Below are 27,298 nucleotides of genomic sequence, written 5' to 3' on the forward strand. Positions count from 1 at the left end.
ATATCAGCTGATTTAGAACACATCCGTCGTGCAATGAACGATGGGAACTACTGCCAGAGAAGCGTGCGAGGTAGCGGACTCGCTGGAAGTCTGCATGGAGCGTCCCCAAAAGTCTGCATTAGGGCTGCACGATATATCGTTTCAGCATCGTCATCGCGATGTGCGCATGCGCAATAGTCACATCGCAGGACGTGCGACGTCAAGTAAGGCAAATTAACTCAAACACGTCATGCTACAACTTTTTTGCTGCTTGATACAAAAGGAAAACTCGCACGGTTCTTATTTTCCATGACTAATCTACAAGAGAAGTCTGTCTGATATAACATAATTTACTCCGATTTAAGGGTTTGTTATAAGAGTAGCGTATGTTACCTTTCCAGCTGTCGCGGCTCCGAACCGTAGTTGGGAAGCCTCTGGTGTTGTGCTAGCCTACTTTAGCTTAGCCTGGCTCGTAGCTGGTAACAAGCTTTTTACTCAGAGTCCGGACCGACTGCAGTGGAGAACTGGCACTTTATTTCGGTACAGTAGTGAACATAATGCACGGCCTCTCGGTGACGCTCTAAGCTCTTTTCCCGCTAACTATGCTAACTTTACTCACTTAGCATCCTGCAACTCACTCTGGCTGCGGCTAAAAACACACTCACTTCCTGCTACGTCACCCGCGCAGGTTACCCACAAGGCCACCTTCTTAAAGGGGCAAGGCTTGATAGAGCTATTCAAGTCATTTGGTGAAAATTCCTGTATTTTTTCATATCGCAATATATATCGCAGAAAAAAAAAATATTGCAATGTCAGTTTTTTCCAATATCGTGCAGCCCTAGTCTGCATGAGAGAGCGCTTTAGGACTCAATGAATTTAGACAAAACATTCCCCCAAAAAGAACCCGTAAGTAAAGCCCCGCAAGTCTGAAAGTCCGCCAAAGTCCAGACGTTTGGATTCAGCACTGGTTGGGATTTTAGAGAGTTTATTTTAGCGGTTAGATGGAGGTTAATTGTAGTTCTGGGATTCTCTCCAGATCCTTCAGTATTCCCAGCATCACTTCTGGTCCCTCATGTTTTGAATACGGTTCTGAGCTTGGGATATACAGACTAATTGCTCTGTAACTATCCTATATTTGAAGAGTTTTATTCCAAAATGTTGTGTATTCATTTTGGAAAAAGTCTGCTTTCTGAAATTCTGAAGTCAATAGTTGGAAAAAATAGAAATGATTTGATCTTCAGAAGCATAACGGTACGTAAGCAAAGGTCTTAAAATGACTCATAACCTGCAGAGAGCTTTAGTTTTAGCCTGTAGTTTGTCAGAGTTGTTATCAGCTTGTTCACATGTTGGACTCCAGGCTCTCCATTTGTTTACTTGGAGGTAAACAGTCAAGAAAGATTTTATGCTTCAACGCCACCAAGTCCTTTTCCTGTATATTCTTTGCACTTGATGCTGATTCATTATTTATCTACTTTTCTATCAGTTATGGAAGTTTTCCTGAAGGGGAAACACTGAACGACTGTCATGTTTACATTTTGCAATCCTGCTGTCATTCAGGCTGGTTTTCAACTGTTTTTTATGATCATTATCCAACAAGCGCAATTGTTGATGTAATTTTATAATAAAAAAAACCCGCTGTCACAGTCCTCTGATGTTTTCCATTGAACACCGAGGAGGAGGAGGAGGGGGGGGGGGGGGGGGGGTGTCAACATATTTAAATGTTTCCTGGCAACAAGATGTTCCTGTGAGATTAGAGCAACGGTGCAGAGGCAAGTCCTTCAGAGATCATTATGGTGCAGGGACATTTATTTCCACAGGTCTAAATATATAATAATAACTTTAAACTAAATGATTGGCAGTAGCTTCAGAGAGGGATCATTTTGTAAAGTTACATTTAACACAAAAATTGTGGATTGACAAATTATGACAGTCTCTGATGTACTGTTGATAGTGAGCATTTACATAGAAACCTGCCCCCCCCCCCACAAACACCTCTTTTATTAAACATTCTGCTAATTCTGTTAACACAATATAATGTAATTTAGCATTTAAACTTTTGTTTATAAGAATATATGTCACTGGGGTTATTGTCACTGGAAACCCAACAGTTTGGCTAAACAGTTTTGTTAAATTAGACCCACAAGGCCTCCAGATGTGTGCAGAGTCCTCTTCCATGTGTTTCTCCTGCATGAATCCTGCAGATCAGAGATGACACAGTAGAGTTTAAAGGGACATGAAGTAACTTCAGTGGGTGGAGAGACCGGGCCGGAGAGAGAGTTTAGAGTTTAGAAAGCAGAAACCTCAGCAGCTGGTGAAGTGATCGAATCATTGGCACTGATCAATAACTCCATCAACCCTGCAGATTTACAGCGTGCTTCAGAAGTAACTGTACATTTTCATATAAGTTATTAATGCTCTAAGTATTATTTAATATTTTCCTGTTTTCAGGTAACAATTGAATGTTTAATTGTTTTGTTAAAATCACTAAATAAGTAAGAAATTAAACAGCTTTGTTTTTCATTATTTTCAAAAACGAAACACCCGGTGTTATGGTCATTTTGTGCTACGGGACAGTGAAAACTATTTCTCCTTTAATTAGCACATTACAAACCAATACTGTAGTTGCCGGTCTGCTGCTTGTCTCGTCTGTCAGAGGAAAACAGCAAAGCAACAAGTTTCATGTTGATGGAAAGTCAGACTGAGTGAGACCGGCTGTTAGAGAAACACACTGCGGTTTAATGGATGACAAACATTTACTTTCACTTTAGATGACAAAAAAAAAACACTTTCACAGAAATAAAGTAAAATAATTTTTTTACAATATCCAAAATACTGCAAAAATTAAATCTTAAAACACAGCGCCATCAACAGGGCAAAAAGGACAGAAACTCATCATCCAAAACACTACATATCCATTTGGAAAAACTTCTGATTGAAATGCATTGGTCAATATTACATGAATATGGACGATTTCATCCTCAGAGTGTTTTAACATATTGTAAGCATTTTGTGAGTTTATAAATTATTTCTACATTTATGCCAATAATCCTCCTCTAAGAGCAAATCCATTTTTTAAAAATGGCAGATATCTCATTTTGAAATTAAACTCTTCTTGAATCTAATTTAGTATGCGGCTCATTTAAGGTTTAATTTTACAGTGCTTGTAAAACAGCTGATTAACTATCAGTGAGTACATACACAATGCAGAAGACATTAATAACATTTTCATATGCTGGGATACAAAATTAATAGATAAGTGCAATCACATGCAGACAAGTACCACATCACCTTTGGAAATGAGTAAAGTCAACAGAAAAGGTCCTATGTACAAGTATCATTAATACCATATACAGTAGCTATGTCACAAAGCTTATCTATAGGCGTAATAAATCAAAGTAAATTCATATTAAATGTGACCAAAGTCAATTTTTCCATCACAGGAATTGTCCTTCCTTTGTCCTTTACAGTACGTTCTGTAGTTTCACAACACACACTTCACAAAGTCATGGATATAAAAAAAAAAAAAAAACACAACTTAAATTCACCTACATTTACCTTTGACGTGTTCAAATGCAAAGCAATAAAAAAGTCATGCAGAATAGTATGAAAAACTAACAGTAATGTTGATTAATTTTGGTTCATTGATGAAGTATCGGTGATGTAACTTCCTGAATCTCGGCTTGTCAGACAATTACAAATTTGGCACTTTGAGTGAATAAATACAGCGAGACTCACAGACACTTTAGACCATTCATGTAAAAAAAATCGGACTTGTAACTGTTTGCGTTACAGATCCGATCGCCTCACGGCTTTTTAACAGGAAGAAACCACATCAGGTCCGCCAACACCGAAACATCAGTTCTCTGTTCCCAACTTCAACACACAAACAGTTTTTTCAACACCAGAAACACTTGAGAACATTTACAGTATACAAAGAAAGAGTTGATTTGTGCTCCCAGTGACATCTAAGCACAATTCATCCCTTAGTTCTTCAGATTTCCTAATAGGCTTGGCGTAGTTTGAGGCCCAAACATGATTGAATGTTAAAACTTTATAAAGTAGAAACCTTATAAAGTGTTACAGTACATGGTTTTCTATTAAGTTTTTTTTTTCTCAGTTACCTGCCACGCTGCTTTTCCTGATGAAAACATCTATTTCTCTTTCCTGCTGCAGCGATCACAGAACTATCAGTGATCAATATATAATCCAGATCGTGCCTTTATCAGTCAGTATCAGACAGTAAGTCAAATCTATTTCTACTGATCCACCAAACATCAAACCACTAAGCTTCTCAGTGGTAAAGACGAGAGCTAATATTAAAGTCACAATGAAACGGCATCGTATTTCCTGTTGAAACAGACTGTGGGGGCGGGGCATAACGCAGGGAGGGATCAATCAGAAGTCTAAACCAATCAGAGATCAGTCAGGGAGAGAAAGGCAGTTTTATTGTGTAATGGGATTTTGATATAAAACTACAAGAAAATAATTTTTTTTTTAAATGTTTTGGCATTTATTGTTAAACAGTAACTAAACCCTAAACCCAAATCTGTGTAAAGCCTGACATCTAATGGTAAAAAGCATGCTACTGAAATGGAACATCTGCTATTGGCTGATCTTTGGTACCAGGTGATGTCACCACCTGTTGAACTCTATAGAAGGTGACATCACCTGGCACCAAAGACCAGGCAGTAGCAGATGGACATTACAGGCTTTACACAGATTTGAGTTTAGTGTTAAATTAATCTTTAAATAGTTGTATATTATGACATAGAAATTAAATTCATGTGAAATTGATGATTTAATACAAAATAGTCAAATAAATTCATTCATTCTTTCATTCATTCATTAATTCATTCACTCGTTCACTCAATTAGCTAACAAGGTGAAAAACTCATTTTTTGTTTCATTGTGACTTTAAACACCGTAGGAATCAGCTGCCCTCTCTTATCTATTGCTGCCTGTATTCTCTAAAAACAAAACTCCCTGTTAAAACTAAGAGCCAAGAGCTCAATATGTGAAGAATCACAAAACCATCTTCACACATAACCAGACCCGGGTCAAACAGGAATTGTAAATAACATTTAGCGTTTGTTTTTACCTGCTTGCAGTGCCACATGGGTGGGGTTTGCCACATAAGGAAAAAGTATTTTGTAAGTAAATGTAGTTTCTTCTTTCTGTGATTGACAAAACTCATCTGACAACTTTCCTAACGCAGTAAACTCCACCCATCTGGCACGCCATGCAGGTTAAATTAAACACCAATATTTATTTCCAAATAATTCTGCATATCACTAGCTTAATATTTCAGCAGCATTTTCTGCATAAATCTAAGACTTCCCTGTATTCTGCTTCATTATTGCGCTGCTGATCTGCAGGTTGTGATGAACAAGGCACTTAACAGCTGAAGAGTTTTACTGCAAAATGCTGCATATCCATTCATTACCTGAAGTTCATCTTTTAATATTTCCAAAATGTAGAGGACTCAGGAGGTTTACTTCTCAGCTATTACCAGCTACTATTAAAGCTGCACTAGGCAACATCGCACTTTTGCATTCCACAAGTGGCGGCAAGACTTAATTACCCAGAAATCCTGTCACTGTGCGTTCACACGGTGAGAAACATGATCAACAAGTCACTGGAAGTCTGTTCATCTCCTCCAGAGCTGAGCGACCAGGAAACTCAGCTGATGTCTGGACGCTCGACAAGCTTGAGAACAGAAATAAACGTCTCAGAAACGATTCTTGGAGAACGGTTGCATTTTTCTGATTATTTTCCATTAATGCGAACTAATTAGTTCTTGCCAGCTAGCTATGTTAACTTGTTAAAACGATGAAACGTTGACAGGCAATACCAGAGCAGCAAAAACACCTGATTTGTCTGTTCAAAACTTTGTAGACTGAGCCTCTGGCCCCGCCCACAATCAGTTGCTCACAGTGTGACGTCAGAAAACTAAATGTTTTCTTCTAATGCTGTATTCCAGAAAATGTCAGAAAGTCTCTGTTGCAGCACAACTTTTTGATTTAGATTGATAAGGCGGCTGGACTTTTACATTAAAGTCTTACCTAGTGCAGCTTTAAGCCTCCTGCTGCCATAATTTGTTCTATTTTGTCATCATTTTATAAGAGTAGGTGTCCTCTCTTCTTTTTTTTATAACAGTGGATATTTAATTTTGGAACAAAACTCTTCATTCATAGTTTCCTCAGGAAAAAAATGGCACTTTTATCTCTTATAGTTACAAATTCCAGGTAGATAATCTAGAACTTCAAATGTTGTTGTACATTTGGTTCAGAAAGTCACAGCTCTTATTTTAATAAAGTGAGGCAGCAGAGCTCTCACTGCTTGTTTCTGCTGTTTAAACCGGACCTGACTTTGTTCTCAAGACACTGAGAGCCTGAAGATCGGTCACTTTGGACAGCCCAAAAAAGCCAAGGCATACTAACAATATAAGATAAAGATATTTCAAAAATACATTGAATACATTTTGATGTGTTAGGCTACATATGATGTGAATACTACATCAATGTATTTTTTTTGTCTATTCTACCTGCTAACTGCAGTAACTTGTACTAACTTTTAGCACAGTGAGCTCCTGAGGATTTGAACAGCAACCTGTCTGAAAGTCTAGCAAAAAGTTGCTTTGTGGTTCTACTTGTTAGCATTGAGGCTAGCGCTTTTCAATGGAAACATGAATTAGCATGCAGCTAATGAGACAGGCGCAGCATTTAGCCTGATCCCACTGCCATGCCAGGAATGTGCAGGTAGAACTCCATATTTACACAGTGGTCAGTTAATAATATATCAGCAAAACCATGAGCTTAAGTTTAGCTTTAGCTAGCTAACTTAGCTAGTTGCTGTGCTACTGCTGCTGCGTCATTGCAAAGTGGAAAAGTTTGAGGAAGCGGAAACAAGGCTGGGCAGGAGAACTACAAAGTGGATGCGCCGCCATGCTAACTTTCCCAGCGTATTACTTTGGACGTGAAGGACACGAAGGTTAAAGATCAGTCAGCTTTAATTAGAGTTTTTAAACCATATTAGCGGAGCAGTTTAACAGCTACAGCCTCTTCTGAACACGGTCGACGCTTTTCACAGCGCAAAGCGTATTCAGATTAAGATTACATTGAAAAAAGACGATATTCTTAGTTTGCAGTCAAAAGTCCAACAGGCTGTTGGTGTCCAAATCCGTCTGGAGCTCAGTGTGACTCGGTTCTTTAAGTGCAACCTGCATGCAAATAGTTAATGAAATATAAAATATTTCCACTGGGTTCCCATCTCTCTTCCCATCAGTCCTTTTCTCTCACTCCTCCAGTTCCAGGCAAAAAAATCTGTGCGCATTGGAAAATTTTTGAATGTGCGTGAATGTGTGTTTTTGTTTGTATGTGTGTGTGTGTGTGTGTGTGTGTGTGTGTGTGTGTGCATCCAGGACAGACTGAGAAAATGTCTTGTTGCTCCTCTACTCGTTCCTTGATGTGATGTCCTGGAGAAGAAAAGATGAGATAAAGTTTAGTTTAGTTTCTTCGCTGCAGGTCGGTGAAATGAGATGAAAGGTGTCAGACTGACTCACCTCCGTCTTCGCCTTCCTCCACTCGCCCATCGGCCCCGACTTCGTCACGACTGAGAGAGAGAAGAGCATCGGAAATTATTTAACATTCAGATGGCCGACTGAATGTGTTCGACTACTAGCATCACAGTATTTGGACAGCATCGTATCGACAGTATCGACAGTATCAGTATTCAATGTCAATACCAGTGTTTTTGTAATGAAGCTGCAGATTACTGATATTTTGTGTCATTATTCAAAATCTTTAAATTTGACCATTTTCATACCAAAAAAAATCCAAGCATTCCCCCAGAATTTTCTACTTGTCAGGGTGGAAAAGTTTAATTTTTTAAGATTTCATAATATCGGAGGTGGACGATACTGAGCAGCTGATATACGATATTTAATATAAAAAGCCAGTATCGGCTTCATATATCGGTCTAACCTGATGTGACACTTACACATGAACGTTGTGATCGTTATAAACGCAGCAGATGCCACAGTCAAACCCCACAGCAGGCACCTGCAGGCAGAAAAGCTTCAGGATCAACATCTGATTCATGGAAAATATTTTCAGAAACATTTAGCATATTCTGCTAGTTTTTCAAAATGTTCAGCCTATTTCAATCACTAATTACTGCTCAACTGCAACTAATTAAGACACTAAAGATACATTTCAGAATCCAAATCAGTTTTATTGGCCAAGTAAGTTTGCACATATGAGGAATTCAGCTTGGTGGTTTTCTCCTGGAGGTCACATTAAACATAAAACAACACACAATTATAAAAGAAGTCGTATATCATAAAAATAAAAGCAGGAATTAGGGAATAGGTCTCTTTATGAGGTAGTATATAAATAAGTAATACACAAGTATAAATGAAATAAGTATAGGAAGTATATAAAAACTGAAAATAGAAATTTAAGAAACTCAACATAATTCCCAGGGAATTTTGACAGCAGCTGTCAGCGTTATATTCTTTAGATTTAATTTGCCTCTCTGATGCTTTTCATAATTTTTTGGGCAAATCATGACCCCGAACTCCAATGTTTTAATTAATGGCACAAAGCAAATCACACAGCTTACACTGATCATAAGAGCGTTGCTGTCCAGTAAAACCTCGTATCTGTAAAATGTCTTTTCAGGAACTAAGAAAAATAACCTTGTTTTCAGCGTGGAAAGGAAATATTAGTGATAATTATATTTAATCCCTTCAGCTAATCCCCAAATCCACTGGGCTTTCTGCTGGCAAAAACAAACGTCAGAAATGTTAAATATACGCTCACCTTGAGTACATGGCGGTGAAGATGAAGATGGTGAAGGTGAAGAGCAGAAGGGCCTTCATCGTGGTTAAGGCTGAAACACATGAACACACTGCAGTCAGCAAGACATGATAACATGATCAATAGAGACAGAAACTAAAGAGCGCTACCCGGATGAACATGAAATAAAACAATATGAAAGTACTGATGTGTTACAGTGTTTCCCCCATGCTAATGCTAATGCTAATGCTAATAATAATATTGCAGCTCACCTGTTTGCTCAGGTGAGGTCGGAGGACAGCAGCTATTGGTGTAGAAGGCTGAGGGAGGCGGGACTTCTGAGAGGCCGGCCAGCGATTGGGTGAACTGCTCATGTGATTGACAGATTTCGGAGCAAATCTCCTCCTGGATGAGCAGCTTGGAGGGTGGGGTCTTTTTGTCAGGAGGGGGCGGAGCCTCAGTGTGGTCTGAAACAGCAGCGTGGGAACACAAATTTAGAATAAAATAAAAATGATGAAACTAATGAAAAGAATACAATAAATATTCAGAAATCATGTACTTCACCAAAAACATCTCTATTTTAACAATGAAAACCTTCAAATATGAAACAATATTTGACAAACAAAAATTCAGAAACACCAGAATATTTTCTTGAATGAAATGCTTCTAATTTCTATATTTGAAGGCTTTCATTCTGAAACAGTCTACCCCTTCTGAAAATATTTTGCTACCTGTAATTCATCAGACTATATTTAAAAAATGAAAATGACTCAAAAAAATATTTTCTGTATGCAAAAATCTTAAAATGATTCACAATATGTATATTATTATTAGTATATTATAGTTATTCATAACTTTAATGCTGCCAATCATTTTGGTAGAGCGGACATCAGTTCTTTTCATACAGCGACTCTTTTATTTTGGAATCTGATTTGATTCAATTTGATGTGGGAAATAGAAAAATACATAATAAATAAAAAACACAACAAATTTCATGTATATTTGTTGTGTATATTTTGTTGTTATATTCAGTGTTATTTAGTGTTAATTATTCAATCTGAGGTCAGACTAAGTTGCATTTACAGAGATGCAATTTAAATCGCATTACAAACCGCCCACAGATGAGGTTTAAAGATTAGGTGTTGGATGTTTGGAGCAGTAACAGGCAGCAGACGGCCTGATCCAACCTTCACCCTTCACCCACCGTATGTGAAGCTGCAGCAGCTGTCCAGCTCAGTGCTGCAGGGCTCGGTCCAGGTCGGCTCGGTCCAGGTCGGTTCGGTCCAGGTCGGCTCGGTCCAGGTCGGCTCGGCCGGAGGCGGAGCGTTAAAAACCCCTCTGAACACTCTGTGGTCCAGCCAGGACTGGCAGCTCTCCGTCACGTCGCTCAGCAGGCTGACCAGAGAGCTGCGAGGCCGCCGCCGCCGCCGGAAGATCCTGAGGACAAACATCAAACACGACTCAAACACGACTCATAAACGAGGCAAACACGACTCAAACACGACTCAAACACGACTCAAACACGACTCAAACACGAGGCAAACACGAGGCAAACACGAGGCAAACACGACTCAAACACGACTCAAACACGACTCAAACACGACGCAAAAACGACTCAAACACGACTCAAACACGACTCAAACACGACTCAAACACGACTCAAACACGACGCAAAAACGACGCAAAAACGACGCAAAAACGACTCAAACACGCCTCAAACACGACGCAAAAACGACTCAAACACGACTCAAACACGACTCAAACACGACTCAAACACGACTCAAACACGAGGCAAACACGAGGCAAACACGACTCAAACACGAGGCAAACACTACTCAAACACGACTCAAACACGACTCAAACACGACTCAAACACGACGCAAAAACGACTCAAACACGACTCAAACACGACTCAAACACGACTCAAACACGCCTCAAACACGCCTCAAACACGACTCATAAACGAGGCAAACACGACTCAAACACGACTCAAACACGACTCAAACACGAGGCAAACACGAGGCAAACACGACTCAAACACGACTCAAACACGACTCAAACACGACTCAAACACGAGGCAAACACGACTCAAACACGACTCAAACACGACTCAAACACGACTCAAACACGCCGCAAAAACGACTCAAACACGACTCAAACACGACTCAAACACGACTCAAACACGACTCAAACACGACTCAAACACGACTCAAACACGCCGCAAAAACGACTCAAACACGACTCAAACACGACTCAAACACGAGGCAAACACGACTCAAACACGAGGCAAACACGACTCAAACACGACTCAAACACGACTCAAACACGACTCAAACACGCCGCAAAAACGACTCAAACACGACTCAAACACGACTCAAACACGACTCAAACACGCCTCAAACACGCCTCAAACACGACTCATAAACGAGGCAAACACGACTCAAACACGACTCAAACACGAGGCAAACACAAGGCAAACACAAGGCAAACACAACTCAAACACGACTCAAACACGACTCAAACACGACTCAAACACGACGCAAACACGAGGCAAACACGACTCAAACACGACTCAAACACGACTCATAAACGAGGCAAACACGACTCAAACACGACTCAAACACGACTCAAACACGACGCAAACACGAGGCAAACACGACTCAAACACGACTCAAACACGACTCAAACACGACGCAAACACGAGGCAAACACAAGGCAAACACGACTCAAACACGACTCAAACACGACTCAAACACGACTCAAACACGACGCAAAAACGACTCAAACACGACTCAAACACGACTCAAACACGACTCAAACACGACTCAAACACGACGCAAAAACGACTCAAACACGACTCAAACACGACTCAAACACGAGGCAAACACGAGGCAAACACGACTCAAACACGACTCAAACACGACTCAAACACGACTCAAACACGACTCAAACACGACTCAAACACGACTCAAACACGAGGCAAAGACGACTCAAACACGACTCAAACACGACTCAAACACGACTCAAACACGACTCAAAAACGACTCAAACACGACTCAAACACGACTCAAACACGACTCAAACACGAGGCAAACACGACTCAAACACGAGGCAAACACGACTCAAACACGACTCAAACACGACTCAAACACGAGGCAAAGACGTCTCAAACACGACTCAAACACGACTCAAACACGACTCAAACACGACTCAAACACGAGGCAAACACGACTCAAACACGACTCAAACACGACTCAAACACGACTCAAACACGTCTCAAACACGACTCAAACACGACTCAAACACGACTCAAACACGAGGCAAACACGACTCAAACACGACTCAAACACGACTCAAACACGACTCAAACACGAGGCAAAGACGTCTCAAACACGACTCAAACACGACTCAAACACGACTCAAACACGCCTCAAACACGACTCATAAACGAGGCAAACACGACTCAAACACGACTCAAACACGAGGCAAACACAAGGCAAACACAACTCAAACACGACTCAAACACGACTCAAACACGACTCAAACACGACGCAAACACGAGGCAAACACGACTCAAACACGACTCAAACACGACTCATAAACGAGGCAAACACGACTCAAACACGACTCAAACACGACTCAAACACGACGCAAACACGAGGCAAACACGACTCAAACACGACTCAAACACGACTCAAACACGACGCAAACACGAGGCAAACACAAGGCAAACACGACTCAAACACGACTCAAACACGACTCAAACACGACTCAAACACGACGCAAAAACGACTCAAACACGACTCAAACACGACTCAAACACGACTCAAACACGACTCAAACACGACGCAAAAACGACTCAAACACGACTCAAACATGACTCAAACACGAGGCAAACACGAGGCAAACACGACTCAAACACGACTCAAACACGACTCAAACACGACTCAAACACGACTCAAACACGACTCAAACACGAGGCAAAGACGACTCAAACACGACTCAAACACGACTCAAACACGACTCAAACACGACTCAAAAACGACTCAAACACGACTCAAACACGACTCAAACACGACTCAAACACGAGGCAAACACGACTCAAACACGAGGCAAACACGACTCAAACACGACTCAAACACGACTCAAACACGAGGCAAAGACGTCTCAAACACGACTCAAACACGACTCAAACACGACTCAAACACGACTCAAACACGAGGCAAACACGACTCAAACACGACTCAAACACGACTCAAACACGACTCAAACACGTCTCAAACACGACTCAAACACGACTCAAACACGACTCAAACACGAGGCAAACACGACTCAAACACGACTCAAACACGACTCAAACACGACTCAAACACGAGGCAAAGACGTCTCAAACACGACTCAAACACGACTCAAACACGACTCAAAAACGACTCAAACACGACTCAAACACGACTCAAAAATGACTCAAACACGACTCAAACACAACTCAAACACGAGGCAAAGATGTCTCAAACACGGCTCAAACACGACTCAAACACGACTCAAACACGACTCAAACACGACTCAAACACGACTCAAACACGAGGCAAACACGACTCAAACACTCCGCTGAACAGCTGTCGGTGTCTGAAGTGGTTTTAGTGGCGTTCTGGTTTTCTGTTGCCTTCTGCAAACTACTAGCCTTCTTATCTTGCCTCCCCGTTATTATTACTGCAATTGTTATTATTTTTTCCCTCTAATTCCCTTAATGTTATTATGATTATGGCTTTATTTTATTCCCTCCCTTTCCCCAGTTCCCCATCAAGAGACATTTTGCCTCTTTCCAGGCTGTCAATGTACAGAAGAATTTGTTCTTAACTGACTTGACTGGTTAAATAAAGTGTTTCATTGAAGCACAGAGACTCAGTGAACAGGGTTTTACCAGGTTTAAAGGCTCTAGTGTCGTGACACTCACCCAAGGCATGAATGGCCAAGAAAACCTTTAATTGAAGCGACACAACGTAAAACACCAAAACTCAGTTTTGGATGCCATGATAAGAAGGATGTGTGAACCCAGTGAAGTCTGATGAAACCCTGAGAGTCCGACCCGGAGACTCTCATCCTTATCATGCAGGCTTCCTGCTTCCTGCTTCACACCTACAGACGTTTAGTAGACGTACTGAACCAACATCATTCTATTTCCATTCCATAGAGAGAGTGCAAAAAGAGAAGGCGCCGTCTGTTTGATGTTCGGCTCATGTACGTAAAATGCAACAAGTTGTTTTTCTGCATAATCGATGCATGTGGGATGAATAGTTCTGTCTAAACTGATTGGAACAATTCAGTGTTTAAAACTGCCAACAGTCAGTGACTTTAGCACAGTGTGTAAGAAACAGCTGAAGTACTGAATCGCCAGTGGAGCTGCACAGTGACTGACACGAGAAGATGGAGATTAAAGGACTGCTATTATAGGAATTAAAATTTTCCTCTATTTCTATACAAAAAAGTTTAATGAAGACATTGCTAATTGCTATTTGATTTTGTTTGAGAGGTTAAATTTAAATTTATTGCATTTTCAAACCTCCATCCTTTTTTCCAGTCAGTTTCAGTCTAACTCCAGGAAACGCATCACAGCTGGACTCGCTCCTGATTGGCTCTCCTCACTAAAGAATGACTGAAATCCGTCCAATCAGGGTCCAGTTTGCAGCATTTGAACTGAAAGCCTCCACTCAGCAGGTTCACCTCATTTGAATTAAGAGGAGCCGCTGCTGTCGGCCAATCAGAGTCCAGGATTGTGACGACTCAGTCTTCACATTCGCTCAGTTTAACTCATTCAATTCAACTTTGAACTAAACTACATTTATCTGCAGAACATCATGAAGAACTTTATTCTGATCCTGAGACAGAGGAGATTTAAAAACTGAATCATGAAAGCTGAATCTGGAAACTTTAAACACTTTGAGAGTGATTGTCGGAGCAGGAGAACGTCTGTCAGTTATTAAAGAGCACAAAGAAACTCTTCTGATGTTGACGAGGAACTTGTCAACAACACGAGGGTCTCCTAGCAACCCGAACACATGACATCACACGCTGGCGACCGAACCCAGCAGATGTCAGACGTGAGGAATTTACACGGCTCATAACCCTGCATCACATGACCGAGCAGCTCGCTCTGATAGGCTGCAGGGAATGACCTCATCTCTATAAACAGTGTGTGTGTGTGTGTGTGTGTGTGGAAGGGGGGTATGTAACACCTGTCAGCAGTCTGGCATCTCTCTTAAAACTCTCTTGAATAACAACAACGGCAACATTTGGGTTCACTGCTGAGAAATGGAGGAGAGTCTTCAGACTTTGTTTTTGTTTTGTTTGATTTTTTGATTTTTGTTTGTTTTTTGTCATCACTCCTAATTTTTATTTCAATATAAAGTCATACACAAATACATATATCAAAGTATGAAGTATTCTTTCACCAAAATCATGCAAAACAAAGCAGAAACAACAGCAACACTAACAATAGTGAGAATCTTAATGCTTCATACTGAATAATGGATTGTATGTTGATCTTTAAAATGGACTGACTGTTTGGTATTATTGTTAGTATTGAGTATAGTAATACTATTTGCAAATACCGTGAGTACTATTTGCAGCTGTCAATCACAGAAACTAAACTGACTTTCAAATACTTTCCTGCAGTTATCTAAACATTTTGGCGCTCATATCGTCCAAATGGTAAAACCCAGTCGTCCAGTTGTAGTTCGGTAACTCATTTTGTCCTTCATGTAAATAATACTGAATGGATTTTTGTTAAATTAAGCCAAACAAGATGTGTTGATGCTTCCTACAACATACAGAAATCACGTCAACTTCAGCTAAGGTCAGTTGTCTTATTTCTGAGATTGTGAGCGATCATTATTCTAATTATTATAAATATATTTGAAGAATACGACTACAGAACTCCCTCACCTGACCAGGTTCTCCTTGTAGGACACGTTGGTCTTGGACGGGGTGAGGGACACGTTGCCGTCGTCGTCCCAGGAGAAGCTGTCCTCCGTCATGATGTAGTATCCGTTGGTGAGGAGGCGCGGCGAGCGGCGGCAGCAGCAGGGGGCGCCGCCCTCCGAGGCCGACGAGTAACACACATAGGAGGAGTCAGGAGAGAGGAGGGACAGGCCGAGGCTGAGGAGGCACAACCACACCGTGTCAAACCCACCGAGCCTTTCTGACGGCACAGGTAATGAGACGCTCCACTGACCAATCACGGAGAAGAGTAGGCCAGCAACCAATCACGACAGAGAGGAGGCGGGGTTTGGCTCAACATGGAGAAAGCTGTAGTGAACTTGGGAGTAGCTGCAGCTGCTTTTCTTTATCAACACAAAAACTCTCCTTTAATGCTTTGCAAAACAGGAAGTACTGACGGTTCACACCCAATCATTTTTGTGTTATTTTTGTTATGAAACACTTTTCAAAATCGTGTTACAAAGTGTTTACAACTGATTAAACAATAATAAATAATAATAAGCCAAGCTAAACAATATTAGTTTCATAATCTGAATCTTTTCTCTGATATTTCTCTGACATGGCAACATTCAGCTGTTTATATGGTTATCAGAAAGAGGAGACGCATCAACATTAAGCTGTTTCCATGAGCTCTTGCACACTGATGGATTGAAAACATCAATCAGTCATTTCAAGTCCTTCAACTCATGAAAACTCTCCAGTGGACAGGCTCATTAAAACTAATGTCAAACTAATGTTAAACACGTCCAATCAACCTTACAGTGTGATTAGAAAACACAGTAGTCCACTGGTTTTAATCACAGCATAAATACCCCAATTAAACTTCATTAAAGTAACATAATTAGACTGAGCTGTTTAAACGAACCAGTCTTCTCATCGCCTAAGGCCCAATCCACTGCTGGCTTTGTTTACATTGTGATTTATTGGAGCGAATATATTCTTTCACTTTGAAATTTGTCTGAGCTTTTGATATGTGGACTGACCGCATATGACAACAAAACATGAGCTTTCCATATATAGGACAGTATATATACTGTATATACTGTCTGTTAACACAGGATTTAAACAGCTGTATTTTGACTTACGATGGGCTTTGAAATTTCCAAAACCCTTTATTTCCATCTACAAGTCAATCTCTTCAAGAGCATACTTAACATTTAGATGATCAAATATATTCTGTATTACATCTTTAAGATCAGAGAACTGTTATAAGAGGAGCCATTATAGACGTTTTGCTGTTATATAATTGTGTTGATGTGAAGAAACAGAAGCTCACCTCTGACACGACTCGTCTGCCAGCGACTCTCTCCTTTTTATCGGTGAACCTGAATGACAGATAATAGAAAAGAAGAGTAGAAAAGTTCATGTATATTAGACTAACAACGCTTTATTATGTTGTGGTCCAGAAACAGATGGTGAAACATGTTTGTCCTGTCTTGTTTTGATCCATATTCCTCTGTAAAACTCTTCTGGTTTTGTTGTAAGTGCTTCCTAAATAAACCTGACTTGACTTTATCGGTCTTTAGTGTCGGCGGAGGAAGGAACATTCCTGAGTCCAGGCTGGGAAACCACTTGAGTAAATTTACTGAACAGCTCAGAGACGGCGGTCGGTCAGCTAATAAAACCTCTGAGCGGCGAGCTGGAGGGAATGTGACGCTGAGACAGACCGGCTGTGTTCAAGATACTGTCAGGAACTTCAAAGTCAAAGTTTGGTTGATTGTCTTCTCAGAGACAAAGAGCTGATAACATTACATCTTTGTTTGGTGTCACTGGACCAGCACAGTGATGTGTCTCATGGAAAACATCAAGGGACAGATTTTAAAAAAGTGCTTTGGGTGTTAGCATGCGTTCACACTACAGGGCTAAAAGATATTGATGTATATTGATAGAATATTGCAATTGCGACTCATATCATCACAAGTTTTTCTTGTAATACATTTTTTAGAACTTTAAAATAGTTTAAATTGTAAAAATTGTTTGAGTGATTTTGTTTTCTCTGAAGAAATTAACAGCCCAGAAATTAGCCTTTAGTTAACCTGTTAGCATTTTGTGACCTTTGATCAAATCTCTTTTTCATAATGTCTCAGTCGTCTAACAGAAACAGAAACATCTGTCAGTAACAACTGTACTGAAACACTGAATCAGTGATGACAGACAGTTGTCTTCTTAACATTGCTGATCTATAACCTGCAGAAGTTCGTCAGCCATGTTGGTGAGAAGCTGCGTCCACGGTTAGAGGAGCGGCACAGAGAGAGCTGTGTGGGAGGGAGGGATCGTAAAAAGCTGTTTTGTTGTATTTGATGTATTTGCTGACGTACTTGTAACGGCTCCGGAGAAGAACAGAGACATGTTGGTCTGCAGCCGAGTCTCTTCTGTCGACCTGGAACACACAGCAGACGGCAGACTTCAGTCTCCCACGCTGAACAACAGGAAAACAGCCGTTAACTGTTTGTGAAGATATCAACAGTTCTCACACCTTCTGCTATCAGTGTTCAGCCTGTTTTCTACTTTTTCTTTACAGGAAACACTCAAGTAAAATCCCCCAAGAGAAAAAAGTGACAGAGACTTACAACATGTCTGACGGCACAAAGTCAAACCGGTTACACAGTTTAACTTCATGAACTGTTTTCTGCATTACTTTTTCAAATGTTAAATCCTTCTTTTTTCACACTTTCACAGCTGTGAACAAAACAACAACTTCCTGCACCTAAATTTAAACACGTAACGAAATTGTTGTGCAAAGAGGAAACAAACTGAAACATCCAGAGAGAGAGAGACAAAGATAAAGAGACAGAGAACGAAAGAGAGAAAAGGGGGAGAAACAGAGTGGAGGCTCATTTCTCCAGAGGAGTGACCAAGTCAACTTTGCTCGAGTCCTAAATCCAGTCTCAAGTCTAAATGTAGATTACCAAGTCAAGTCCATGTCATTAATGTCAAGTCTCAAGTCTAAATGTAGATTACCAAGTCAAGTCCAAGTCATTAATGTCAAGTCTCAAGTCTAAATGTAGAACAGCAAGTCAAGTCAGAACAAATCAAGAGTCCAGTATCAATTTAATATCTTAAAGAAAACTAAATATCTAGGACTTTTCAATGCAATATGGTTTTAATAGGATAAAAACTTGGTAAGAGCATCATGAGTTTGATTTCTAGAATCAGTTTCAACTTCAATAAATTCAATCATTCCATACAAATTCAGAAAACAGAATTTAAATTCAGTCGTCTGCTGTAACAAATCTCATCACTTTCAATCTAAGTCATTTACACAAACACAAGATCTCAAGTCAAGACTTTAGAAACCTTTTCAAGTCATCAAAGTACAAGTCAGAGTCAAGTCCCAAGTCACCAGAACCCAAGTCAAGTCAAGTCTCAAGTCTTCTCTTCATGCATCAAGTCAAGTCTCAAGCTATTAAAACTGTGTCGAGTCCAAGTCATGTGACTCGAGTCTGCACTTCTGCATTTCTCTTAAAAATCAACACCACTTCCAAATGCGAACAAAATGTTTTTTCCCTAATTTCAGCTCCTCAGAAAGACCCCCCTCCTCCTCCTCCTCCTCCTCCTCAATAAAGTTATTCTCTGGATTATGGATTATGGATTATGGATTAAGCGTCAGGATAATCCAGCAGGTTGATCAGCCTCAGTCTGAGCAGTCGAGGATTTACTGAATTAGGAGTCTGAATCTAATCCAAACCATGCAGACTGGTTTCTAACATGAAGCAGAGCTGCAGTCTGTTTACTGACACGGTTCAGAAGTGCAAGATATCTCAAAACACACACACACACACACACACACACACACACACACACACACACACACGTTTACTTAAGTCAGTTTTGGGGTATTTACATAGACTTACATTCATTTCCTGGAGATTTACCCTAACCCTAACCATAACCACTACTTGCCTAACCCTAACCCTAACCCTAACCCAACTAACCTAACCCTTAACCTAACCCTAACCTTAACCCTAACCTTAACCTTAATCCTAACCCTTAACCTAACCTTAACCCTAACCCTAACCTTAACCATTGACCCAAAAATCAACTTTTTACCAATTAGGGACACGGCTTTTGTCCCCAATTGCACAAGCCGTCCCCAATCAACTGGTCTTAAGTCTGGTGTGTGTCCCTGAAAGTAAGTTAAGTCATACCCCCACCCACACACACACACACACACACACACACAGCTACGTCTTTTCACATCTTACCCCAAACTTGTTCCTCTCAAATTCCCTTCTGATAAAATCCTCACTGTTCAGACTGAAGCTTCAAACCAGACGGCCCTGAACTTCCTGCTGCTTTCTGTCCGACATTTTCTGCAACTGGAGAAAAAAAACAAACCGTCTGAAGCCTGAGAAAAGTGCAGAGGAAAGAGAAGGAAAACAGAGCGTGACAGTGAGGTCACACTTCCTGTTAACCCCGTCTTCCCCAGCAGGAATTTCACCCTCCGGATGATCCTCCAGCTTCATTCAGACTGTGTGTGTGTGTGTGTGTGTGTGTGTGTGTGTGTGTGTGTGTGGAGCGGGTTTCATCTGTTTCACACCCGGGGATTCAAACCTGCAACCTTTCAGTCTCAAGCTCCTCTAACTGATCCATGTTGACGCCATTTTGGCTCCCAACAGACTGAACAACAAGCAACGACCCAGCTGACTTCAGACAGAACCTTTCTTTTTGTTGTTGTTGTTGTTTGTTTGTCTTGTTTTGGTAGTTTGGTAACTGTCTGGTTTTGTTGATTGTCTTTTTGTGTCTGTATGACTTTAGTATTATGTCTGTAGAATATAAATAAAATGATTGAAAGAAAGAAAGAAAGAGAGAAGGAAAGAAAGAGAGAAAGAAAGAAAGAAAGAGAGAAGGAAAGAAAGAAAGAAAGAAAGAAAGAAAGAGAGAAGGAAAGAAAGAGAGAAAGAGAGAGAGAGAAGGAAAGAAAGAAAGAAAGAGAGAAGGAAAGAAAGAGAGAGAGAAAGAGAGACAAGGAAATAAAGAAAGAAAGAAAGAGAAGGAAAGAAAGAAAGAAAGAGAGAGAAGGAAAGAAAGAAAGAAGGAAAGAAAGAAAGAAAGAGAGAGAGAAGGAAAGAAAGAAAGAGAGAAGGAAAGAAAGAGAGAGACAAGGAAAGAAAGAGAGAAGGAAAGAAAGAGAGAGAGAGACAAAGAAAGAAAGAAAGAAGGAAAGAAAGAGAGAGAGAGAGAAGGAAAGAAGGAAAGAAAGAAAGAAAGAAAGAAAGAGAGAAGGAAAGAAAGAGAGAGAGACAAGGAAAGAAAGAAAGAAAGAAAGAAAGAGTGAGAGAGAGACAAAGAAAGAAAGAGAGAAGGAAAGAGAGAGAGACAAAGAAAGAAAGAAAGAGAGAAAGAAAGAAAGAAAGAAAGAAAGAAAGAAAGAAAGAAAGAGAGAAAGAAAGAAAGAAAGAAAGAAAGAAAGAAAGAAAGAAAGAAAGAAAAAGATATCTAAAACAGACTGAAGTCCTTGGAGGAAGTGACTCTTCTTCTCTGCCTCCAACATGGCCGACTCTAAAATCTGCACTCAGTTTCTGAATGTTTGTTTTTTTTGTTCTAATGTGTGTTCATACTAATACTAATAATAATAATAATAATGACAATAATTATACTACTAATAATACTAATCATACTACTACTAATAATAATAATAATAATGAACTTTATTTATATAGTACTTTTCAAAACAAAGTTACAAAGTGCTTCACAGTGGAAAAACAGGCTACATTTAAAATGAGACGGGCCTTTCAGAAACACACAGCGGTCTCTGTCAGACTTCCAGAACTTTCCACCACCAGAGAGCAAATGGACGTTCGAGTCTGAAGACCGACGAGCCGTCAGCTGATTATTTGAACTTTTCAAAAATCTTGCACCGTTGATTTCAGGGGATTTTGAAATCCGAGATGTTTTGACTGTAACCTCCATTAGCCGCCGGCAGTTGAGGCTTTTATTTTGTTAAATAAAGGATGAATGGAGAGTGAAGAGATGAAGTGGGTCAGACAGACAGAGGGAAGCAGACTGAAACTGAACTGGGCTTCAAACAGAGACGCTCTGTTCCAGAGACAGAGGGGGGCGGTGTGTGTGTGTGTGTGTGTGTGTGTATTTGTCAGTTAATACAGTATCCGTTGCTGCAGGCCTCGTAGTTTAAATTCTGTGCTGTGTTGTTTCTCTCTTGTTTTTACCTCCTTTGTAAAGACCCTGCTTGTTAAAACTAGAAATAACCGCCTCGCAGTCGTTTGCCTCCGCCAACAAGTCAGTTGCAGTTTCCATCCCATCCAGGTCTGTCCAGACTCTTAAAATATATGTAGTGAAGACTTTGAAGGAATTTAATAAAAGGTATTAAGTGTATTTTTTGGCGAAATGGAAGTTATCACTATATTGACATGTATGATTCCAGTGAATAATTTCCAGTGAGAAACATGCTGTCTTCACTTAGAGACTATTTCTACAGAGGAGTACAGAGGACTGATAGATTGATTGATTGATTGATTTTATTTATGGATTAGCAGACAAAAACAAAACAAAAAATCCAAAGGATAACATGTTAAAGTGAACAACACTTATTTCCAACAAGCTCAGTATCAGCAAAACCAATGAGCTTGTGGTGGACTACCAGAGGAACAGGAGGGCCCCTGTCCTGGTTGTCGTCTTTTGTGAGGTCACAGTGACCTTGACCTTTGACCTTTGACCACCAAATTCTAATCAGTTCATCCTTGAGTCCAAGTGGACGTTTGTGCCAAATTTGAAGAAATTCCCTCCAGGCGTTCCTGAGATATCGCGTTCACGAGAATGGGACGGACGTACATACAAACACACACACACACACACACCTCTAACCTATTTCTATTGTTGAATTATGCACATTTATATTTCACAGAAAAGTACCGGTCAGCACTTTTTGCACTCTCAAGATATTTTGATGCTTTCTGTCCTAAATGTACAGAGATCGCCGGCCTCAACCTCGCGGTGTGTTTGGGTTCCTCGTGGCTCGTGTGTGTGTGTGTTGCAGTGTGAGGGAGTTAAAGGGTTAAACACTGTGAGGCCTGGCAGCTTTCTGTGTGTTGTGTTTGGACCGGTTTGGTGGAAGCAGCAGAAATACAGAACGATCCTCCTCTCCCGGTGCAGGAAGTACGAATTATTTGCCTTCAATCTTCTGTAAACATTTTTGATCATAAAAGCGGAAAAAACACAGCGAACAATTCAACTGAAGAACTGAAGGATTTTCCCTGTTCAGCTTGTTCCAGAGGAGCCGGAGGCTGCAAACTCTCCACAGAAAAGAGAGACAGAACAGAAAAAATAGACTTGATAATAGATTTGGAAAGCAGAAATATGTTTTGAGAGCCGCTGGTCTGGATGGAAGCCGGACTGAGACTCTCTAACGGACTGAAACTGATCTGATCTGATCTGATCCCTCCACTCAGAGCTGGAGACTCGAGTCACGTGACTTGGACTCGAGTCACAGTTTTAATCTCTTGAGACTTGACTTGATGCATGAAGAGAAGACTTGAGACTTGACTTGACTTGGGTTCTGGTGACTTGGGACTTGACTCTGACTTGTACTTTGATGACTTGAAAAGGTTTCTAAAGTCTTGACTTGAGATCTTGTGTTTGTGTAAATGACTTAGATTGAAAGTGATGAGATTTGTTCCAGCGGACGACTGAATTTAAATTCTGTTTTCTGAATTTGTATGGAATGATTGAATTTATTGAAGTTGAAACTGATTATAGAAATCAAACTCATGATGCTCTTACCAAGTTTTTATCCTATTAAAACCATATTGCATTGAAAAGTCCTAGATATTTAGTTTTCTTTAAGATATTAAATTGATACTGGACTCTTGATTTGTTCTGACTTGACTTGCTGTTCTACATTTAGACTTGAGACTTGATATTAATGACATGGACTTGACTTGAGACTTGACTTGGTAATCTACATTTAGACTTGTGCCTCAAGACTTGAGACTGACTTAGGATATTCTAAATATATAAATTATATTTTCAATTATAAATTATAAAGCATATTCCCTTCATTCCTACTGTTAGTTTTTCCTCTGCTGTTTGTCATGTCTGTCTTCATGTTTCTTCTCCTTCAGCTGCTCACCAAGTCAACTTCTTCCATGTGTAAACTTACTTGGCCAATAAAACTGATTCTGATTCTGAAATATAAGAATATTTCAGCTCAAATTGCCGCTCTTTCTGTTTTCCAAGAACGGAATATCATCAGAGCAAAACCACACATCTGTTAAAGTCTTTTTTTTTTTTTCAAGAACAAAAGAAAAGACGGTTTATTTTCTGTCTCACGAAGCCTTCAGCTCTTCAGCTCTCTTGCATGTTTCTCCTCCATTTTGCTGTTAAAAAGATTATTTTCCACCCAGTTTAACGTGTCTGTCTTCAGTCTTCAGTCCGGAGCTGAAGACTGAAACCAGACTTCAGACTCCGCAGCAGGTTTCCTGAGGAAGTGACAGAAACTGAATCTTCCTCCGCTCACTTCTGACTTCTGTCAAAACTGTTTTTATGCAGAACTCAGGCTGCCGTTCACCCATAAAACAACAACAACAACAACAACACAATATCTGCAGTTTGGAGTCTGTTTGACTTTTCGTTGGACGGTTATTGAACAACTTTCAATATTTTTTTTCTGGATAATTATGCATGTTGAATTTAATTTGGTTTCTTTCATCATGTATGTTAAATTATGAATAGTGAAATGTATTTCCTTTTCATGTAATATTTGACTGAAAAGTTTATCTTCACACATAAAAACACAGAAGGAAATTAAAAACTATAAATTGTAAAGACTTACATATCTCAAAATACAAAGAAATAAATAAGGATTATGAACAATAATCAGATAAGAGAAAACCAACGCTGATGAAAAATCACTCTTATATTTCTATAATATTAAAGTATAGTGAGTTTATAGTGACCTTATGGTACTTTATGGTATTTTTTATCTCCTATGGTGTCAATATAAAATACTTTAATATTTCTATAACATCATTAGAATATTCCAATATGGAGTTAAAGTGTCTGCGATACTCAGTAGTGAGTTTAAAGTGACTTTATTGTACTTTACCATGTATTTATTTTCTGTGGTATCCCTATAATATTCCTATGATATTCCAAAAATATATACAAAATATCTAAAAATAAAATAAGTTATTATTATTATTATTATTATTATTATTATCTATGGTGCTCAATAGTGAATCTATAGTGACTGTATTGTACTTCATGGTATTTTTATCTCATATGGTATCACTATAAAAATACTATAATATCCCTATAACATCATTATAATATTCCTATAATATCCCTGTTAAAGTGTCTCTGAATTTATAGTGACTTTATTGTACTTTATATTTTTATTTTCTGTGGTATGACTATAATATTCCAATGATATTCCTTCCTCAACAGTATCCTTTCAGATTTATTATAATCACTCTCTCTCTCTCTCTCTCTCTCTCTCTTTATTTTTTTTTCTCTCCATCCCGGACTGGACTGGTACTGGTGATGCTGCCCGCTGCTTCCCAGCATGCCTTGCAGCCTGTGCTGGAGCTGCTGATGCTGGAGGAAAACGCGTAGCAGGAAACAGACAGACGGACCGAACCAATCAGCTTCAGCCTCATTAACATAAAGCAGCAGGAGAAACCGCTGCAGTGTTACAATAATAACCTGATATTATATTATATTATATTATATTATATTATATTATATTATATTATATTATATTATATTATTCCTATAGGGGCTGACATTGAGTTTAAAATGATCTATAGTGGCTTTACTGCACTTTATATTTTTGTTTTCTGTGGTATCACTATAATATTCCTATGGTATTCCTATGATATTCTCTCTATAGTGCGTTTATGTATTGTTTATCTCCTTTGGTATCACTATAATATTCCTATAGCGTCTTATAATGTGTCTACGGTATTAAATCGTAAGTTTATGGTGAATTTGTCGTACTTTACACCATTTTTATCCTCTATAATATTCCTATAATATTCCTACAGGGACTTGAATCGTGTCTGGGATATTTGTATTGTATCCCTCTAAAATGTATTACATTATTGCAAGGCATAAATAATTATTAATAATGTTTTGCACCTAAAGAGATTAATTAAACCTGCATTTACAGTAATAGTGCATAACGCATACTGAATAATGCAGATTAAACCAGATAACAGAAACACTAAAAGCTGCTGTCAAGTGGAACAACAGCGACTTAATTAGCGTTATTACTCCAGAATAAACTATTTCATTACATAAAACGATATTGCGTTCAAAACTAATTCAATCAATTCGCACTTTCCATCAGCTTTAACGTGACTTGTTTTTTTTACGACTTCATATTTTCAAGTTCATGTTTGGAGAATCTACAGAGAGACAAAGAAACAGAAACATGAAACAGTTTGGAGACTTACAGGCTGCTTCTGCTGCTGGTCTCTCTTCAGGAAGACAAAACTCCTTTCAGCTTGTCTTCCTCTGTCCTCTTCTTACTTCTTTAGACTTTTTTTTAATTCTGAAATATTTATTCAAATTGATAAAACCATAGATCAGAGCGAGCCTCGCGCTGCCTGGCCAGCTGACTCTCCGCCTCGCCCACAGCGGAAACACCACAGCGCTGTCAAGACAGCAACAATTCACAGCACAGCTTCCGGTCACTCATTTCAAAGTAAAAGCATCACTGACAAATAAATATATATATTTTTTAGTGTTTGTTTTTGTTTTGTTTTTTTACCAGTAAAAGGTACCAGAATTAAAATACAGACACATTTAAACGGGAACAAAATTACAAATACAATTGTTTTTTGTTTTTTTCAGCGAGTCCTTGTGTGTGTGTTTATAGCCATACAGGCCTATGCAAGATGCCATACATATAGCTTACGTAATATGGCTGCCAAAAATACATAAAGTCTAGATCACAAAGCCTATTACTGACAACTTAGGACATCTACTATTTTTATGGACTTACTTTCATGTGATGTCTGTTAGCCTGTGATTTATACAATTATATTGTTTTTACTTTATTATTATATTTTCTAATTGTAAAAAATATTAGTATAATAATACATTTGATGTTTGTGTTCTTATTTGCTTGTTAAAGCACTCAGTAAATTCTGTTTAAAAAAAAACAGTATACAAAAAATTATTACGAACAAGTCAATTTTAACTGATTTGCCCTGTGCTTACATACATACATATAATATACATACTCACCATATATATAAGCACAGAAACATACAAGCTCACCATCACCGCCATATTCACCAATCCAATTTTACTTGTTATAGCCTCAAATCTAGTGGTCAATAAAGCACTCTAAACAGGAAACACCTTGCACCATCATGATATATTTTCATATCTATTTTTCAGCTAACGTTCCACTCCATATTTAATCTAATAATTCCACTATTTCCAGTATTTTGATATGATTTATGAGCTCCTGTAAACCTCAATACTTACAAATTCTACGCTTTTATTTTGAAAGTAAAATAACCAAATTTGTGGTTTAGATGATGAAATGAGATGAA

The 27,298-nt window shown here is 39.2% G+C and overlaps 2 protein-coding genes across 3 annotated transcripts in view; both read right to left on the reverse strand.

Moving 5' to 3' along the window:
* Window positions 1-27,298, reverse strand: part of ift57 (intraflagellar transport 57 homolog (Chlamydomonas)) — a 248,494-nt gene that overhangs the window by 210,743 nt on the left and 10,453 nt on the right. The window lies entirely within an intron of this gene.
* On the reverse strand, window positions 6,992-26,341 carry tmem71 (transmembrane protein 71). 2 transcript variants are annotated; one of them, XM_071897441.2, is made up of 10 exons: window positions 26,189-26,341; window positions 18,092-18,153; window positions 17,050-17,098; window positions 15,720-15,932; window positions 9,982-10,214; window positions 9,050-9,244; window positions 8,802-8,871; window positions 7,978-8,039; window positions 7,541-7,590; window positions 6,992-7,453 (listed from the first exon to the last, which is right to left on the reverse strand). In XM_071897441.2, the coding sequence occupies exons 2-10, from the start codon at window positions 18,120-18,122 to the stop codon at window positions 7,430-7,432; spliced, it is 927 nt and encodes a 308-aa protein (XP_071753542.2). In that variant the 5' UTR covers window positions 18,123-18,153; window positions 26,189-26,341; the 3' UTR covers window positions 6,992-7,429. The 2 variants fall into 2 exon arrangements, with proteins under 2 accessions (XP_071753542.2, XP_071753543.2); XM_071897442.2 differs by lacking the exon at window positions 26,189-26,341 and adding an exon at window positions 19,979-20,044.

Source organism: Centroberyx gerrardi, chromosome 13 (assembly GCF_048128805.1).
Source record: "Centroberyx gerrardi isolate f3 chromosome 13, fCenGer3.hap1.cur.20231027, whole genome shotgun sequence".
In the NCBI taxonomy this organism is placed as follows: domain Eukaryota; kingdom Metazoa; phylum Chordata; class Actinopteri; order Beryciformes; family Berycidae; genus Centroberyx; species Centroberyx gerrardi.